This window comes from Anarrhichthys ocellatus, unplaced genomic scaffold (genome assembly GCF_004355925.1).
Source record: "Anarrhichthys ocellatus isolate YVR2014 unplaced genomic scaffold, GSC_Weel_1.0 scaffold9, whole genome shotgun sequence".
Taxonomy (NCBI): domain Eukaryota; kingdom Metazoa; phylum Chordata; class Actinopteri; order Perciformes; family Anarhichadidae; genus Anarrhichthys; species Anarrhichthys ocellatus.
This window is the reverse complement of record NW_022280039.1, coordinates 2,487,506-2,506,966: the sequence shown is the minus strand read 5'-3', so window position 1 is coordinate 2,506,966 and position 19,461 is coordinate 2,487,506. Positions and strand designations below refer to the sequence as shown.

The 19,461-nt window shown below is 40.6% G+C and overlaps 1 protein-coding gene across 18 annotated transcripts in view; it reads left to right on the top strand.

Moving 5' to 3' along the window:
• The window catches only part of trpm3 (transient receptor potential cation channel, subfamily M, member 3), a 135,416-nt gene that overhangs the window by 102,245 nt on the left and 13,710 nt on the right, over positions 1 to 19,461 (top strand). For 5 of the 18 annotated variants that reach the window (XM_031849172.1, XM_031849170.1, XM_031849166.1 and 2 more), the window contains 8 exons: positions 3,794 to 3,894; positions 4,499 to 4,633; positions 4,863 to 4,913; positions 8,218 to 8,358; positions 10,012 to 10,041; positions 11,505 to 11,797; positions 13,383 to 13,611; positions 16,268 to 16,471. In XM_031849172.1, coding sequence (XP_031705032.1) covers positions 3,794 to 3,894; positions 4,499 to 4,633; positions 4,863 to 4,913; positions 8,218 to 8,358; positions 10,012 to 10,041; positions 11,505 to 11,797; positions 13,383 to 13,611; positions 16,268 to 16,471 — 1,184 coding nt within the window. Of the gene's footprint in view, positions 1 to 3,793; positions 3,895 to 4,498; positions 4,634 to 4,862; positions 4,914 to 8,029; positions 8,066 to 8,217; positions 8,359 to 10,011; positions 10,042 to 11,504; positions 11,798 to 13,382; positions 13,612 to 16,267; positions 16,472 to 19,461 lie in introns of those variants that run through there. The other 13 variants (XM_031849174.1, XM_031849168.1, XM_031849173.1 and 10 more) reach the window with 7 other exon arrangements.

Here is a 19,461-nt window from a genome sequence, read left to right as displayed (position 1 = left end):
AGAGAGAGAGAGAGAGAGAGAGAGAGAGAGAGAGAGAGAGAGAGAGATTTAGAGAAGTGGCAGCAAAAGACACATGGTGTGACAGAGGGGAGTTTAGAGTATTTGATGGTCCGCTGCCTGAAGTAGTCAATATCTTGACGATTGGGTCCATAAAGTCAGTTGGCTACAGTTCAACCTCCCTGTAGGCAGACTGAGTGAAACCACAAGCCTTTAATAAAGCAAGGCCACCCTGCCTTTACACATACAGTTATCTCCACTAAAGCTCTTATTATAGGCTCTGGATCTTATTAGCGGGGCTCTGTCTGAACTCACACAATTAAGCTCCAGTAATGCTGTGCAGTGCTTTAAGATGGAGAGAGCATGGTGTAAAGTCATGATACTTTTGTGCTTATTAAAAATTACACCGACTGGCCTAAACACAAGGGATTATTATTATACTTTATATAACAGGGGATTTCTCTAAAGGCCGGGATGAATTGTTGCCTCATCTTTCTCATTTTGGTTAACTCCTCCCGGTGTGCAGGTAAATTATTAATGTGAACAGCAGACTGTGCTTCTGTTTGATCTAATTGGTTAAGTGCCACTAAGATAGAAAACAGTATTTTATTGCAGCATATTCAATAGCATTTTACAGTGAAGCTATTTTACATCGGAGCATACAGCTCTAATCAGTTCTGAAAAGAGAGGTTTGGTTTTATATGTATTGTCCTCTGTCTCTTATATACTGCCTCTTATTTTTTTGTCTGTTGGATGAAGTGTTTGAGACGTATCACGTACAATAAATACTGTATCACTGTTGTATATGCTCCTTTAAGACATACTGTACGTAAAGAAGGAGATATTACTGTACATACTTGGGCCATATCTCACAAGTCTTTTTTCGGGCTAAGATGATCATAAACCCCATCATAATAATTTTCTTACATTTTGCAGGGTGTTTGAATAAAACTAAAGATGTGTGCAAAAATAATTGCAGGTTAACACGTATAATTTTAAAGAAAAACGCTCAATAAACAAACCAGCCCTGCATTGTGAGAAAGTAAGCAGATGTACATCCGACAATATGTCCTTTACCAAACAGCAATGGCATGCAGCAAAGCTATTACAGTGATGAGAAAGGTGAAGATGAGAGAAAAAGATGAAGAATGCCTTCTTTCAGCAATGCCATCCAAGACTTTTGTCTTATCTTTATTTCATTAATCAGATCTGTCCAGAAAGTCTTTTTTTTGTCTGTGTTTATCAGGCTGGTAAGCAGATCCTTAAAATGGCTTAATGAATACACATCTACTAATAAAAGGCCTGAAAAAGTATTAAATTGTCTTAAATTCAGATTGGATTTGTTTTAAAATGTTCTTAGTCATGTCACTGTGAGTATTTCTGGTATTCCCATCCTCCCCTCTACACGTTTAGATCACGCGATGAGTCTGCATCATGATCTGCATGTCTGGTTGATACTCCTGCGGCTGTGTGCCAATGCGCTCTGCGTGTTCCTGACGCGTTAGTCACAGTTTTCAGGAGGTCCACGGCGCGTCCCTGCAGCTCTCTGCGAGCTCAGCAAACCAATCTCTGCAGCTCTGCAGAGGCTCTGCACAAGCTTTTCCGCAGAATTAAAAATAAGACATGAATGCCTTGCTAGCCAGCCTGCTCGTCAGTTAATGTAAATGAATAAATGCAAATGTGACCCACATTAGATTAACATCTAATTAAGTTTTTGTCATGGTCAGTAGAGGGTCGTCTAAAATTGTAGCCATGGCACAATTGCAGAAGAAGAACAGGTGAGAGATGTGTTATTATGAATCCCACTGCATTTCGTAGCAAGACCCACCCTGCGTAGCTGGTTGAGGCGGAGCGTATTGGTTAAGGTAAAGCATTGACCTTAAGTAGTTAGGGTCAGGATAGCTTATTTGTCAGGGCATAGGACCTGAACAAATCGGGTTATCGCTACCTTGGCGAGCATGGACGCCTTGCCAAGGGATGCCCATAGGGAGTTCCACTACTGAGAGAGAGAAATAGACTTCCAGAGCACCACTGCTGAAAACCGTGTTTGGATAAAGATTTAGGAGTATATTTCTCACCATGCTGAATTATTGTTCGATTACCAGCTGAAGAAACTGAAGATCTTTTGTTGATGTTTTTAGCTGCTTGGGAAAAGTGTGATGAATCTACTGTGAGTCATGTCGCTTTAGAGTGCTGCAGGGATGATTTTTGTAAAAGTCAACAATGCACTGGTTCTCTTGACAAAAAGCCAATGGGATTTTTCCATTGGCTTTCAGATTAGTGTACAAAATAAGATTTGTGGCAAACACAAGTTTATGATATTTACCCATTTTGTTTACAAATGAACGCCAATCATTTTTTAAACGCAAATGCAATCGGCAGAAGTAAAAAGTGAACGCTAGGCCATAAACAATCTACACTACGGTCGCATATGCGTGTGTATACACAACGAGGCTTTAAAGGCAGACTAGTCGGCGTGTGCCATTAAAAGTGTTGATTAAGTTAGTCACGTAGTGATGTTGTTATGGGCATGCCAGATGAATGTACACATTTTCTGGGTGAGATCTCTTGAGTTAGATACTCACAGTTATCAATGAAAAGTGATTGTAGGATCCTCTTGTGTATGGTCATGCTGCAGAATGTTGCAGTTATTCTGCTCTCTGATTTAGAGTGACTTAAGGTCAAATTCTGAAGTCACTCTACATAAGTGAAGAGGCTGCAGCTCAACCACCATCAGATATCTCACACCCAGAAGTACATTTCAAAACAAAAGTATTGGTGGACTCCCATCACAGCCACAGCGGCCGTCAAACCTTTGGTCATAAGTAAATTGTCAGGAAATTCAAAGTACAGTTCTACAAATTTTGGAGTGTAACAATCTCCTCTTCTTTAGAGTGATAAGACAACTCTACAGCAGTACTGACTAATGTTCAGTATGTTATATCCACATATCTTCACCTTCAGAATAACTGTGTGGTATGGAAACATTTCAGCATAAGACAGGAAACTTCAGGACAAAATGATACTCACAGCATCAAGAATCATAGACAAGGATCTCTACCTCTCCTTGCTGAAACCTACACCATTACACTATGGAAAAAAGGGACTAAAGATCATCCAAGACTTTTTGTCACCCTTCCAAATTATCTTTTTTTTAACCTTATCCCAACCTTTTAAAAGACTGAAAAGTATTATAACCAGAGCAGCCAGGTTTTGCAACAGCACTTACCCAGAGGCAGTATATGGCCTTAACTCCTAAATAACGGATGCACAGTAATTATTCCTCTGTATAAGACACAGTAAGGGTATGCATACAATGGTATACATCACAGCTGGTTTGTGGTGCTGATAGCATCTCCATGGGAACACTTGTTTTACATGGTGGTGCTGCTGGTTTTTACGTCCTGAGGCAGTTACTGTATGTGATGTGAGGATTTAGTTTAGTGTGAGCTAACCAAACCAAATTCCTATCAGCGATTTCATGTTAAAGTGGCAATAAAGTATTCCATCTTGAATATGGAATCTATATTGATTCTGTCTACCAGATGAACATTGAGCGATATGAAATAGCATCCAGCAGGGGAAAATGAGTATACAAGCACGCAAAGAGAATATAAGATGAGCAGTCATGACTTAAGGTCTTTATTAACGTTAAAATAACAAAGTGCAGCAGCTAATGAATACTAGTACTGTACATTGTTCTAAACTTGAATCTCTGAATTTGTATCAGTGTTTAAGCAACCTTGTTTACCAAAAACACGACATTGTGTCTCAACACACTTGTATCCTCTCTTAGGTGCCAACGCTTCAGCTCCTGACCAGCTGAGTTTGGCTCTGGCTTGGAACAGAGTGGACATCGCCCGCAGTCAAATCTTCATCTACGGACAGCAGTGGCCTGTAAGAAAGAACCATAAACAATATTAATGACAATAAACGTACTGCAGCAGAAATGCTGTTTGTTTGCCTAAAAAGGTCTTTGGCAATGTACCTCAGTTTTGAAATGTACCATACCTGAGATTTGTTTCCTGAAAATGCGCTTCAGAATGCTTAACATTCACACAAAATAACTTGAAACGTGATTAGAAAGAGAAAGATGATGACTAAAACGTCAAATAAAAGGATACTGTCGGCTTTAACAGGTGATTTTGATGCAGAAGGCAGCTCAGGATCAGTCCTGGGTTAAAGGTTCAGCACCGGACAAATGTTTGCAAATAATAATCAAGGATTGCTCTGGTTATCTGTGATCATAATTGAGAAGTATGCATTCCTTGCAGTCTTCATGCTTAATTTGAGTCTAAGTTTATTTCAACTCTATTTTGGATGTTTGGTCTATGGAAGAGAAATACAATAATGACGTGTGGCTCCACTCACATGTTTTGTGAAATCCTATAATAATAATCATTTTGTAGTTTAAGTAAGTGATGTTGGTCAATCGTTATTCATTTCCATGCAGTTCTCTTGTATCAGTGGTATACAATGTTCTCCATCCCATGTGCCTTAGGTCGGTTCCCTGGAGCAGGCGATGCTGGATGCCTTAGTTCTGGACAGAGTGGACTTTGTCAAGCTGCTGATTGAAAATGGAGTCAGCATGCACCGTTTCCTCACGCTTTCCAGACTGGAGGAGCTCTACAATACGGTAATAAAAAATGCACATTCAATGGTTTGTAAATACTAGTTGTGTTATCTTTTAGCAACACACCAGGGAACAGTGTCAGACTAAAATATTGACTTAATTATGCAAAAAAAAAAAAGAAAACATGGTGCTGGTTTTGAACAATATTGCTGGCAGGGTCAGTTTTGTCCGAAGGAACTGTCGGTGATGGTAATAATATACTTATGTGTTGTGTTTGTTTGTTTTTCAACAGAGACATGGACCGTCCAACACGCTGTACCACCTCGTCAGAGATGTCAAAAAGGTAAGACCATCACCGCCGTCCCTTTAGCTCTGTGGCTGTTCAGGCACACTGTATGGGAATGTTGGCTTGAATGTGTGTATTAAAGAAGACACATTTGACTAAATAGTTTCAGTTGCTTTTTTGCGTTGTGTGTTGCATCAATTAGTGTGTCTACATTTTGGTAGCCCTAGCTGCTGATACTGCAAATAGAGGCCGGCATTTCTCTTTCAGCTGGAGTTGCGGGCTGCAGTGGCTGTGTAGAGCTATGCACGACTCTCATCCCTCTCATGACTTTTCAGCAATTTACTCTGTGCTTTCTCTAAGGCACACACTATCATGGTACACAAACACTACATGCATTAAAAACTGCTTTATCCACAGAGCTTAAGTTTGAGCAAACTGAGGCCGCAGTGGAACAGCTGTGAGGCTGAGAAGGAAGAACTCAGTAGACACAATTTATGAATCTCTGTTTTTATTTGTTTTAATTAAAAACAGTATTAAGTGTGTTCCTTTAGCAAGCAGTATCATCTGATTCTTTGAATAGTGATATTGCACATTCCCTTACATAGCATAGATGTTATTTTTCATCAGGACTGTGAATTTTACATGTATAAGACGCTGAAATGGTGGAATCCTCTCTCTATGTATAGGTTTTGGCTGCACTTAAGCCAAAACACTTTAAGTGTTACAGTGTTTTTTGCTGCACATCTCTCATAGCATCTTGATGATTACTGCAATAAAATGCAGAAACCAAGAACTTTAAATTCAGCACATGTCTGCATGCCAATTAGGATTGATCCCACTGTTGAGAGATGATTGAGAGGTCAGCAACACCACCATTAGCATTGAAATATGTTCATTAATTAAAATGTTACTGATTACAGTGACGCCGCATGCTCCTCTGGGAGTCGCTGAAGAGGCTTGATGTTGTAATCACTCCTTCTTTACCTCTTTTCTGTCTTTAAACACAACTCTGATCTCACGTTGGTGCAGAGAAAATATGCAATTAATATTCTCCCACAACGCTACTTTGCACACAGGCAAAACACTCACACACACATACACCGCGTAGTGCATGGCATAACATCCTCATCTTTTTTGCAGAGCTGTGTGTAATTGCCGTAGTGTAGCTGAGTGTTTGTGTCTCGTTGTTGTTTCATAGTATGATGCTAATTAGATTGAACTGCCATCTCTCAGATTGAGTCACCATGTCATCGCTGTTTTCTTTCTCATTCTTCTCTGTGGATTGTTTTGTCATACTCTTCACAGGTAGTGTTTTGATTCGAATGCAGATGTTGTGCTAATAACAGCTGTACGGTCCGGTGAAGGCCGCTCTCAGGTTTAATCTAGTTCATTCATTCAATTGTGTGAAAGCTGAGTCAGAAAACAGAAAATCACAGAGATTGGCTTGTAGACTAAAGCTGCCAAAGCAGAAATTAGTTTTCCTACGGAGTAAATGAACAATGCAGTTTTGTGGACAAAGGTTGGTAGCAATACACTTTGTGTCTCAGGATATTAGGTGAAACTCTGAATGTAACAGGTGGTTTTTCTTCTTAGCTCTCTTTGCTAATTGAAAGTAGAAATGGGCCTGAACGATTGATGCATGGGAGCACTAACTTAATTTATATTGCATTATACATTTTATTGGAACATTCTTGTGATAATCTGGTGAGATTTCGGTACGTTTGGCAAAAAGACAGGTGCTAAATTTGACATTCAGAAATAGCAGCAAAAAGTATTTGCAATGTAAAAATATTGTGGAGTATTGTCTACCTGAGGAACGAATGAAGTCGCTCTCCCTCTGTGTGTTGTAATCTGAGTTTCATAGACAGGCCATGCTTGTGTGTGCTTTTATTGCATGTGAGACGTTCTGTTGTATCCCACTGGTTAGCTGCTAGCTGCCAGCTCAGTTGTCTCCATGTTGAGAGACACGTGGAGGCAATTATACTGTCTGAATTCTGTATTGAGCACCTTTAAGTACTGGCCGTTAATGCAGTGGCTATGTTGTAGAGAACTTTTCAGGAGAGCAACTTGAACTTAACTGCACTGCAGAATTAAAAACAGCAGCGCTCTAAGCTCTCAGTGTGTACTCGCACAAGGTGTAAACAAACAGTTATTATCTTGAGCTTCACTACCACAGGGAATTAAAGAGGGCTTGGCTGACCGCAGACTAGTGCTTTTGAACTATATATATATATATATGAGTGTGAGGAGGTGAAGCTTTGTGTTCACTTTGAACCACGGATGTACGAGAAGACAAACAGTGTCTGGGGCTCTCTTACTTCAAAGTGTATCAGATGGCCTACAGGGCTTTGCGAGACTTTACCACCAATGAAGTGGTAAGACTTTGGATATGACGACAGGATAGGGATGAGTTTCTGGGATCTCACATCTGATTGGAGAGTAGTGGAAGTAGCGAGAGAGGTGTAAAGATATGTAAGGTAATTGGTGTATCTCAAAGGAACAGCGGGGGTCAGAATAATGACTGCAGCATCTGGGGTTGATGTTGAGGGCACAAGGAGGAGCCGCGAGAGTTGACATAGTTATTTCCCTGACGTGAAAGAGCTTCTATTTCAACAATGATTCTAGCTTGCAGCGTTAATAGCTGTCTGTCTTTCCAGGCTAAAGAGACATAACCACTCTCTCTTTCTTTTCCTTTCTTCAAGACTGCATTGAACCTCACTGAGAAGATCTCATTATTTCCCTAAATGCAATTATAACAAATCATTGTTTTCTTTACGCCCTTTTTAATTGTCTTTGTATTTTCTCTATGAATCAAATTGCACCTGAGTTTTGATTCTCCTCTCACTTTCTACTCCCCTGTAAGAGAACAAGTCACAGCTTGGTGCTTTACTGATTCATGTTCAAGAGAGCTTTCAGGAATAATACCACACCTGAGACTGTAACCAGTTTTTGGTTGAACCAATCACAAGACTGGAGGAATAGCTCCAGATTTCTAGATTCGAACCAGGATACAAATGGTTTTAAAGAATACAAAGTGCAAAAACATAAACTGAACCACAGTCTGGTTGAGATGACAATTTATTAAAGAGGCTGGAAGAGAGATCTTGCCTGAGAGTTTCTGTGTGTCTCATCTCCCCTGCTCTTGCTCACTGACATTGTGTGTTCTTTCCAAGCGAGAATATCCAGGGTTCAGTTGGATCTACTTCAAGGTGAATCAGATAATCATGTTTTTCTTTCATAGCCAAAAACACTTTGATATGGATTTTGTGAAGTGAGTGTGTATGTTTTGTACACTTTATCCCTCTTGTTTATTAATCAAGTGGCTCGGGTTGTTGCCTGTTAACACTGTATGGTTTTCTAGGGAAATCTGCCCCCGGACTACCGCATCAGCCTCATCGACATTGGACTGGTCATAGAATACCTCATGGGCGGGGCATATCGGTGTAACTACACCAGGAAGAGATTCAGAACTCTGTACCACAACCTCTTTGGACCCAAGAGGGTGAGTGAATGATTCTCATCTCATCATTTAATGCATTTCAACACTGATGTCTGGGACTTATTTTTATGTCATTATTCAAAGGACTCAGTATCAGTGAAATGAGCCTCATGATCAAATTAGCCCTGATAAGAGCAAGATGAATAATACGGCCAAATTATGTTTTATAATGAAATGAATGAAATACTAACCAGGGCCCGTGTACTCAAAGACAGACCTTGCCGATGCGAGTAATAAATTAGCATGTGCAGGTTAGTTGTGACCTGACCGAATGAGCGGGAGGCCTAAACAAGTGTGATACTTGATGTTTTGGAGGAGGGATGGCAAAAGTGAGTAAACTACATACTGTAATGTGATTTGTTTTTTATACTGCAAGTGGATTCTGAGCTTTGTTTTGTTTAGATTAGGTTAGCTAATGTAGCATTAGGAGGGAATATAAACCTATATCCAAAATTACACCATTACAAAAGATCGCATTGAAAACATTACGTTAGGGAATTCATTGTCACTAACTCCACACAAATTATGATCACCTCCAATCAAGGTGGTGTTCATCAGCAGAGGTCGAACATAAAAGTCGTCCTCCTGTTATTCTCCATGTCGCCATCATGTAGACACACGATGCAACAAATCATTCATAGCAGTGGCTCTTCATCATGTGCCATCATAACCCCAATAATATACACACTTCATATCAATTACTGCAGTATTCATCTCGCTGATTAGCACACCTTCAACCAAAAGTGGAGGAACTGATCACTGCAATCATGTGCTGTAGTATTTGGAAGTTGTGTGTTTTTACAACACACAAACTGCACATCATTTAGTCTATGTTCATGGTCTGATGTATAATTCTCTCATTCTGCCTCAATACCTCACACACCGCCACAGGTGTGATGAAAATAGAAGTATACACAGCTGTGTCTGAAACACCATAATTCTGCTTGATTGTGCACCTTTGTGTTTGTATGTTTGAATATGTGTGTTTGTGAGTGTGTGTGTGTGTGTGTATGTGAGTATTCATGTGCCTGTTTATCACATTGTATGTCTGCAATGACAGCAACAAAGCAGCTGGACAGACGCAGATAAAGCGAGAGAGAGAGAGAGAGAGAGAGAGAGAGAGAGAGAGAGAGAGAGAGAGAGAGAGAGTTCCAATTTACTGTGATTTTGTAGATGATATAAACGTGCGATCACATAGTCACACGCGCACACACACACACACGTTAACTCAGAACAAAGCCTTGAAATAGATGCAGATATCAAAATCCCAACAGGAGACCTGAGCTATTTTTACCAACTCAGATGATGGCTCATGAATGCATAATGCAGACATGCCCTGCTTTAATAGAGCTACACAGTACTGTACCAAATGCACAACTACATTCTGCTTTTAATACATGCAAACTTGCAACCGTAAGAGATTGTTGCTGTATGTACAGCAGACTGTGAATCACAACAGAACCAAACTGCTATTCTTAAAGAACACCATTAAACTTAAAGTGAGTGACTTACCGTATAATAGAAGATTTCTGGTCTCGTGTGAGTGAGTCTGTCTGTCAATCTGTGTGCTGTGTTGTGCTTATAGAGTAAATTACTCTATAAAATACATTAGACAAGGTCTTGTTCTGCTTGTTTATGTTTCTGTTGCTTTTCTAGCCCAAAGCCCTGAAACTGCTGGGGATGGAGGTGAGTGTTGATCTCATCGAGATTGTTATTCAGTCATTTCTTCACTATTCCTCTCCCTCGTTTTAAAACGCACTCTTTTCCCTCATAATGTGTTGATTGTATAGTCATTCTGCGGGACCTTTTCAGCAAAAGTAGTCGTCAAGTGTGTGCTGTGTGCCTTGCTGTCTTTGAAAGGAAGACCTCGAGGCGTATTTTATTTTGCTGGCAATCTGTATACACGTTTGAGCCAGTTGAAGGCTCGTCATCAGATAACATTATTCATACATTTCACACTACCTTGTACAAATTTGTTTTCAATTTCCTTTTTTCTCAGATTTATGATATGAAAAAATAAACAAAAATGTATGACTACATAACTGCTTCATGGTTCCAGACAGTATAAATGTATATAACTTGTATAACACATGTCAGAGCAGCCCAGTTACATTGAACTGAATTGGTAATGGCTGACCTAACTGGGTTTACATAATACCTTGTTTGTGTACTACCGTGTATCCATGGTGTACAAACCATGAAGTATCTAAATCATAAAGCTTTTACAACAGTATGTGTCTACAGTTTTCTCAGAGGTACTTATATCTAATGTGCATGGCTGTCCATTCCTTTGTATGTCTGCCTTTTTGAAATGCGTCTCCCTGTTAGTGTGTGTCTGTCAAAGTCATTACCTCAATGCCCTGCTCTCTTTTTGTATTCCAGTTTATCATTTAATCAGTATGGCAACCTGGACATAGTAGCCATACATATATGACTATGCAATAACTTCTAAATATCCATAAAATCACAAACTGCTATAAACGGAGTGTTGCTTTCTAGTATTACTGTGTAATTTACTACACTGTTATCATGTCCAGGTAATCTGTCTGAAAGCAAGCAGCAATTGTAAAAACCACTGAAGGTCATTTCTCAGACCTCTGTAATTGATCAACTGTCAGTAGTCCTCAACTGTTAAAATGTGAAATTATTGCCCTGCTGACATGCCATGAAGACACTAACTGGCAGTGTCAATCTCTCCAGAGACAGGGAGTCAACCTGGAGACATAAAAAGTAAAATCCTACGAGAAGATTTTATTAAAAAGTGTAAAAGACCATGCCTGTTATGTATATTTTGTGTGTAGCACTTTGTCCTTCAACCTTAGTCCACCAAAGTCGGAATTTGCTTCTGCATTCAACTAACTTTCATCATGTGGAGGGCGAGCAATTAGACATTAGACTTATGTGGCCAAACACAGGGCCAGTCCTTCAGAGATAAAGCCAAGGGTTCGATCCACATTCTTGGGTTTCTTTTCGAATTCAGAACCCAAGGCTACATAAATACATACATAAATAGTTAAACATCAATTTAAAACACTCCTAATCTTGTTCTGGTAATAAACATCATCCATAACAAATCACTCCAAAATACGTATATCAACATGGCCGTCTCCTTCTCTTTCCCCCCCACTTAACTTGCTCTGGATCTGCAGGATGACATGCCCATCCGCAGAGGCCGCCAGAAGACGACACGCAAACGAGAGGAGGAAGTAGACATCGATTTGGACGACCCCGAAATCAATCACTTCCCTTTCCCCTTCCACGAGCTTATGGTGTGGGCCGTGCTTATGAAACGTCAGAAGATGGCGCTGTTCTTTTGGCAGCACGGGGAAGAGGCCATGGCCAAGGCCTTGGTAGCATGTAAGCTTTGTAAAGCCATGGCACACGAAGCCTCAGAGAACGACATGGTGGATGACATCTCCCAGGAATTAAACCACAACTCCAGGTGGGTGAAACGAAATATGTGCCATCTGTCGCGATATTTCAATTACGTGTGATTTTGTAGTGCTGAGCACGAATTCTCTCACAGAAACATTTCTGCACTAAATGATTCATGCGAAGTCGAGTGGCGAGTCTAGACGGGAACGTATACCTTCACACTCCATCACCTGTGTGCAGATACACACACGAACACACTAACATGCCTTCTTCCCTCTAAACTAACCTGTTTCAGACTACTCTAGGCTCCTATGGGATCCAAAAATCTTGTAACATGCATCTTCGTAAGTTTAGGATATGCATTTGAGATGAAGGCAATCACCTAGAGAGATAAAAATGCTGGATATGGAAATGACTGTTAATTAGGGGGAACTCTTTTAGATACTGGAAATGAAGCACAGCCACACCAACCAAAACTCCCTACGCACACGCATACTTACACACATTTTCAAAGAACAGCGACACATTTTGAGTTTACTTTCCACAGAGAATCTGTCTGGCTTCCTCAGCAGAGCTCATTTATCTACATACATTTTTATACCTTCATGTAATCTTTACATATGCAGTGTTTGTAAACGCATTTCTGTGTGTGTTTGGATAAACTCGAGGGATATTTTTGTGAACGTGTGAAAAGTAAAATGTGTGGAAGTTCATACAGTAATTCCTACATGCTGTAGGGAGTTGGTCTTCCGAGGCACTTGCAAACAAACTGTATACACGTTTGGAATATTCACCTTTATATTTCTTGATATATATCATATAAGTCATTTGAAAAGCCTCTCAGAGAAACAGAAACACCTTCAGTCGTTCGTACAACTCTGCTGAACTTTGTCATGTGCTGTGCATCAAGACATTGTGAGCCCTTGTTTTGTAAATCTCCCAAACCCCGGCCATGTTAGTGACATTAAACTACACAGGACAGATTGCTTTCCAGTGTAGTGTGCAATATTGTGCTGTGTGTTTTTCAGAGGCTGAAATTAGGGTGAAACTTGATCTCAGAGCACTGATTTACGTTTTTATTGTCTGGAAGGGGATGTATTAAAATGCTGGTGGGGTGGTGCTTTGCAGTTTTGAAAATTTGATAGTGCGAGTATATGTATATGTGTGTGATGGCCACATTACAGCCCCATATTCAGATTTTTCCCCAAATAATTATGTCATATTATCTCTGTAGTTCTGTAATCGTAACTTTGAAATCTGCACACAGCTTCCTCTGTTCAGCATGCAGTATACACACGTTATAAACTTGAACAACCCCACTCACCTTGGAAAAGATACAGACATAATTACCAGGGAGAATTTTGGCTGTCTTTGCTGTAAACATGTGTCTGCATCGACTAAAGGAATTAGATATGCTTGTCATGTAAGGCCTTGACCATGCCCATGTTCTGTGTTAATATGCAAAGTGTTGTATTGGTGTGTGTGTGTGCAAGTATTTGTATGCAAATAATCTAACCTCCTTCAAAATTTGGCCAGATGGTCACTGATTCCTTGACCAGATTCATTACATTTTTACATGTTTAGACAAAGTATGTCATTGTCTCTGTTCATGTCTCAGTGTGCCTGTATATGTCCTGCATATAATTTCCCAGAGAGTTTGCCCAGCTGGCAGTGGAACTCCTAGACCAGTCCTATAAACAGGATGAGCAGATGGCCATGAAGCTGCTGACGTACGAGCTGAAGAACTGGAGCAACGCCACCTGCCTGCAGCTGGCGGTAGCGGCCAAACACAGAGATTTCATCGCTCACACCTGCAGTCAGATGCTTCTGACCGACATGTGGATGGGACGCCTGCGCATGCGCAAGAACTCAGGCCTGAAGGTAATAGAAGTGAGACAGATGTTTGGGATAACCTGCAGGTAAAGAAACACATACTTACATTGTATAAATGGTCTGTGCACTTCACAGTGACTTCAGGCTTCGAGAGGCAGAGCTGTATCGGAATTCTTGAATCCCTTCAGACTGCCTAAGAGAAGTTGGGAAGGGAAAGTAATGAGAAACCCACTTACCCCCCTGAGAAACTACCATAGAGGCAGCCTAAATCACTCCTGTGGATCTGCTGATTGGCTCACAGAAATGTGGAGAGTGGTTGTACATGACAATTACCAGGTGTGATGTGTGGAAATGTGCGGATGTGAAGCTAGAGGAGAGAATTGATGTTTACCTTTCTGTTGAACATTTATGATAAAACTTTACATTGCTTTGGACATAATGTGCCTCTATTAAAAGCAGAGGCCACCCAGTATCAGCTTAGTACAAATCTATACGTACATATGTTGGCTGATAGTATAGAGAAATTGCGGTAAGAAATGCCTATTATGCCATGTACGATCCAAACCGTACAGGTGGAAAAATGAAAGTAGATACTAATCTGTCTGGTCATAACTGTGGTTTGACCAAGATCACTCATTCCCAAGAATGCACTGAACTGGACAGGTCACCAGGCTCAGTCTGTTTAAAATGATATTATACCAAACATAGATTTTAAATCCTGCAGTTTGGTTGATATCAGAAAGTTGTTCAATACTGTACCTGAAGCTGTGTGCTCTCAGTCACTAAAGTATTTTATTGCGTTTCAAGCCTTAAAGACACAACACAAGTAATGATAATGCACTTTTCAGAACAGATGTCACAAAGTGCTTCACAAGACAATTAAAGCAAATAAATGAAGCAAAAGTAAAATCAATAAAATAACTATTTAAACAGAACATCACAATGCATATCAATAACAACATCATAGTGAAATAGTAAAGAGGTGATAATATACACATATATGATCTTTTGTATATTCTGGGGCAAGTTGTGCTTTAAGTACAACATTGAAATGAACTGTGATGCTTTTGTTGCCCATTAAAAGCCTGGCAGCAGAAGTTTCAACCAGTACATGGTACGCAGTTCAGTTCAATCAAAGAGACCAACAGAGTAATGTTGATAACAGATGAATGCAGGTGTTTTTATCGAGGTAAGATAAGTTCAACTGTGACACCTCAAGTGTCTTGTGATGCAGTCAAGTTATCTTGAGACGACAGGGAAGAGGAGGAGGATTCGCCAGAGGAAAGAGAAACTTTAGGAGTGTGTGTCGGGCGCAGTTGCCCTCCTGGTTGAACTTCCACCACAACTTCATTTATAATCCTAAAAAGTATTTTCTCAAGCCAAAGGGGACAGAAGAACTGACCTTAATTACTCAAACAAATTCCCACATATTTCATATGGAGGCTTGTGTGGTAAACATCCCTTTGAGACGAGGGGAGAGGTTTCGGTGAAGACTGGTGGTTGACTTTTGAGCAAGTTTTGCTCATGTGGGTCTTCCAGACGTCTGGCAGGAGGGTGACAGGAGGCAGCTGCTGAGATCAGAGAGGTTAGAGTTATTTATAATGAAGAGTTGCCCTGGGAGTTGCTGAAGGGAAGCCTGGGTTCACACTCATTCATACATAGAGTGAGACAGGATGGCTAGCTTCACGGAGCAGGGCACACAGTGCTTTAAGTGTGGTTTGGCCTTTGCAGGAGGGAGGGAGGGAGAGAGGGCGCTGCTAAAGCAAGCTCATTGAAGCAGAAAGACAGAAAGGAAACCACGAGTGGAACAAACAAGATTCGGTGCCCCCAAGAGTTCATGATACATACAGCAAATAACGTTGTCAAAATGTTGTCAAGATAATATGTGTGCACATTTCTGAGTAGCTATAGTTGTGAGGGCAGCCATGTGCTCCCCTCCAACACGCTAACTCATATCAGAACATGGTAACTGAAGGCTACAGATGGACTATGAATTGCAAAGATGAGTATATTGATTACTTCTCACATCAATAAGTATGACACATTACTGACATCTTTGCTTTTGACTCCTGTTGACGAGAGAAGCTGAGACATCAGTTTCTGTGCTGTGGTATTCGTGTAAAATTAAATTGCTTACATTTCCGTTCCAAGTTTGAGCCAGTAGTCGATGGAATGAAAACAGTTTAATTTCACTCTTAAATTATTCAAACAGCTGCTTCCAGTGATAAGAAGTCACTCGATTGCACAGCTATACATCTACTTCTCTTTCCCTTGTTCTTCACCTTCCCTCTGCATTAAAAGCCTCTCTATTGCTTTCCATGGTTGCCTGGTTTGTGTCTGAAGTGTGTGTCCCTCTCATACATTGTGGCAGCAAAGCAACCTTGCATCCTGTCTGGACTAATGCTTTTGTAATTGACTTCAGTAATGAGAACACTTAGTTGGTTGTCTTAAATACCAAAGCTTTTAGCCGGGGCATGATGGGGAGGTGTTCATGTCGGTACATTTTCATTATGTGAGTTTCTAAAGTGTGTGTCGCAGACCAATTATGAAGGTCGGTTTGTTCGAGACTCCGTGTGTCCTAATTTCCACAGCAGAACTCAGATAACTGTACACCTTTATCTCATCTGTGATTTGTCGCTTCCAGCTCCTCTCCCTAACTTTCCATCCTCCTCCTCCTTCACTTTCTGTCGTTCTCATCACCCAGGTAATCTTAGGGCTGCTTCTGCCGCCATCCATCCTTAGTCTGGAGTTCAAGAACAAAGATGAGATGTCCTACATGCCCCAGGATCAGGAGGCCTACCTGCAGGAGAAGGAGGAGGAGGAGCCTGAGAAACCAGTCAAGGAGAAGGAGGAGGAAGACATGGAGTTCACAGTAAGATCTTACTGTGAGGCGCAGTACAACTCCGTGGTGAGAGAACCCACCTCAGCCCTGCATCTCAGAATTTATACACATATTCAAACTTTAGACAATACACACTTGCTTTGTTAAGACTATAAAACTGATCATTGAATACATAGCCCAGATACTGTGTCCTTTGTAAATATCTCTCGTGGACCAGTTTTATGTCCACAATGACATGTCGATACGCACACAAATACGCACACAGTTCTCTACACACACATACTTGTTTCTCTATTCGGGCCAGCTGGACCCATTCCAGCCAAATAGACCTTTCCTGTTTCTCGTCGTCTCAGCAAAGACATGGTCGTGGAGTTGTAGCGTCTCAGTCTGTCGCCGCTTGTGGGTTCCCTCGTGTATGTTTCTTCTTCCATCTATCTCCTCTATTTCTCTCTGCCTTTCATATGGTCCCTCTTGTTCTCTGCCCAGCGCTCTCTTTGCTCCTTTCAGCTCCCTCTCTCTCTCTCTAGTTCTTTCTCTTTCTCCCTCTCTCCAAGCTCAGTTCTGATTGAGGTACAGTACTGTATGCTAGCCGATTGCTGCCCCTCACTCTCTCCCATCATGATGATGGCTTGCTGCAGCATACCACTCAGCATGTCGGCTGTTGAGCATGGGAGGCCCAGGCTTTTGCATTATATAACCATGTCCGCCTGCTGCTGCAGAGCTTAAATCATGCAGAGTCTGAGCACCTTCTCCCGGCTCACAGTGGAAGAGTTGGTCCATCTGCATAGACATGGATGTACAGCAGGATTAGGACGCGTTGCATTTCAATCCAATCAATTCTGGAGATGATACCAAGATCCAATTTGTGTGTTAAAGGACGACTGGAATTTTAACACAATTTTAAGACATAAACTGGACCTAAGGTTGTTCCATTAAATGATTGAACTGAAGTTGAACGCCCCTCAGCACCCCTGTACATACTCTCCATCTGCATTGAGCACAGCCAGCAAGCCAGCGCAAATGGGCGATTTTACACACGCAGTCCTTGAGGCACAGTGGTGTTAAACAAAAGACCTTGCTGCTAGAGAATGCATTTGCAATTAGCCCCTTACTATTGCCCTGGCTTCTGACTGTACAAATGCACCTTCAGATACTTATGAATCACACAACGATTCATACAGATATACACAGACTGCTACACCACAGAGGGAGATTGTATTGTTTTATCCTCAGATGCTTTAGATAAACCACACTGTGATGAATGCTGTAGCTTGTGCGATAGCTTTTGTCCACTTGCCGATTGGATAATGTGCATGTTCGGTACAGTAAAGGCATGGTGTGATTTACACACTGGCATCTGCATATTTTCACCCTGAAGGCCCTGTCTGTGTGTGCCTTAGACAAAACTTGAAGCTGGATATGTTTTTCTTATTTGGAAAAAAATAGAAATCCATTAGTTCCTTACTGATGGTGATTTCTTCTTTGATTTCTTAGTGATGGTTTTGTCACTATTGTATCTATTCAGTGGCCTGGGAACTTCAACCAACTCCTCATTATAAATTTCAAATATTTTGACAGAGTTTCAAACATTTTATCTTTGCCCAGGTCTGCGACTGCCCTACAAAGGCAGAGTGCAGTAACAACACAGGGAAGTTGAGAAAGGGTTAAAAGTGTTCAGACTGGATGGCAAACAGATAAAAGGTTTGTAATGCTTTCATTCTACGCTTTTTGGGTTGATTATTTTACCCCAAAAAACATTGCCTAGAAACTATTCAATACCTAAAAACTATCTACTAATAAAATATGTTCTCTCAGCTTTCTTATCCGTTTTAACTAGTGTTTGATTACCTTTAGTTTTAAATTGTAGAGTGCTGCTGGAATGAGCCATTTCTTTGTGAGATGCTAACTTCCGGGGTTGACTTACAAAACATGTCATCCTTGCAGCACTCTATCATATAGAGAATACAATCAAATATTTCAGTGTTTGGCCAAGTTTCTATCTGTCTGAGTACTTTTAAGACTTATATTACGTATATGATGTGTTTAAATCAATATAATACATTAATTTATTAGATATAAATATGTGATTTAAAGATAGCTTAACTACACTAAATCACATAATATTCACTAGAGTCAAACATTACATGGCAGCTACGAAGATCTGCTAAGCTAGCTAGCTTTAGCAGGAGTTTAGCTGTTTTTTATGCTGCAGTCTTAATTGTGTGGAATAACATACTAAGTAACCAAAATGTCAGTTCATCAAAATGTATATTTTTCATTTACAGACAGCAACTTCGGGGAAAATCCATAACTAAACTTAGTTGTTGCCCTTTATAAAGCCCTCGTACTTCAGTTAAGCTGTCTAGTTAGCACTCTTTCCACAGCAGAGAGTGCAGTAAATGCTGCAACGAGTCCTACCAGCACACAGCTTATCAATCCAGAGTGCAGTAACTGCAAGATGGACGGTATATATAACCACAGGCAGACGCAGTAACTACACAGCCAAAGTTCAGATATTGTGTGTTTGGTGTTCAGGTCCGCTTTGAAGTTAGGTAATAGGTATTTACTGCATTCTGCCTTTTTAGAGCAGTATATATATATATATATATAGAGAGAGATCCACCCCCTGACATACAATACAATTCCCTGAATGAACTCCCTCACGGGTCTGGTGTTGCTTTGACATTAAGACCATGACCCATAAAAACAGTGGGCTCCGAACCCTCTCTCATGGATAAGGAAATGTGTCACAGATTGAAATGAAATATCTATGTCTTATCTTTTTCTTTTTCTGTCTTCTTTCTGTCATTATCTTGTCTCTCTTCTGTCTCTTAATTGTTGTCTGAGACACAATCCATGAGTGTCTGCGTCATACTGTGTTACCAGTGTTCACCCAACACTCCACCTCAAACACACATTTCACATTTCGGAATGATGACATTGGCTGTGCTTGCTTCTTTGACTTTGATATTAAAACTGTGCAGTAGCCATAATGTAACCCTCTCCCCTTTCTCCTTTTTTCTTTGTTATTCGACTCTTCCCATCCCACCTCCCAC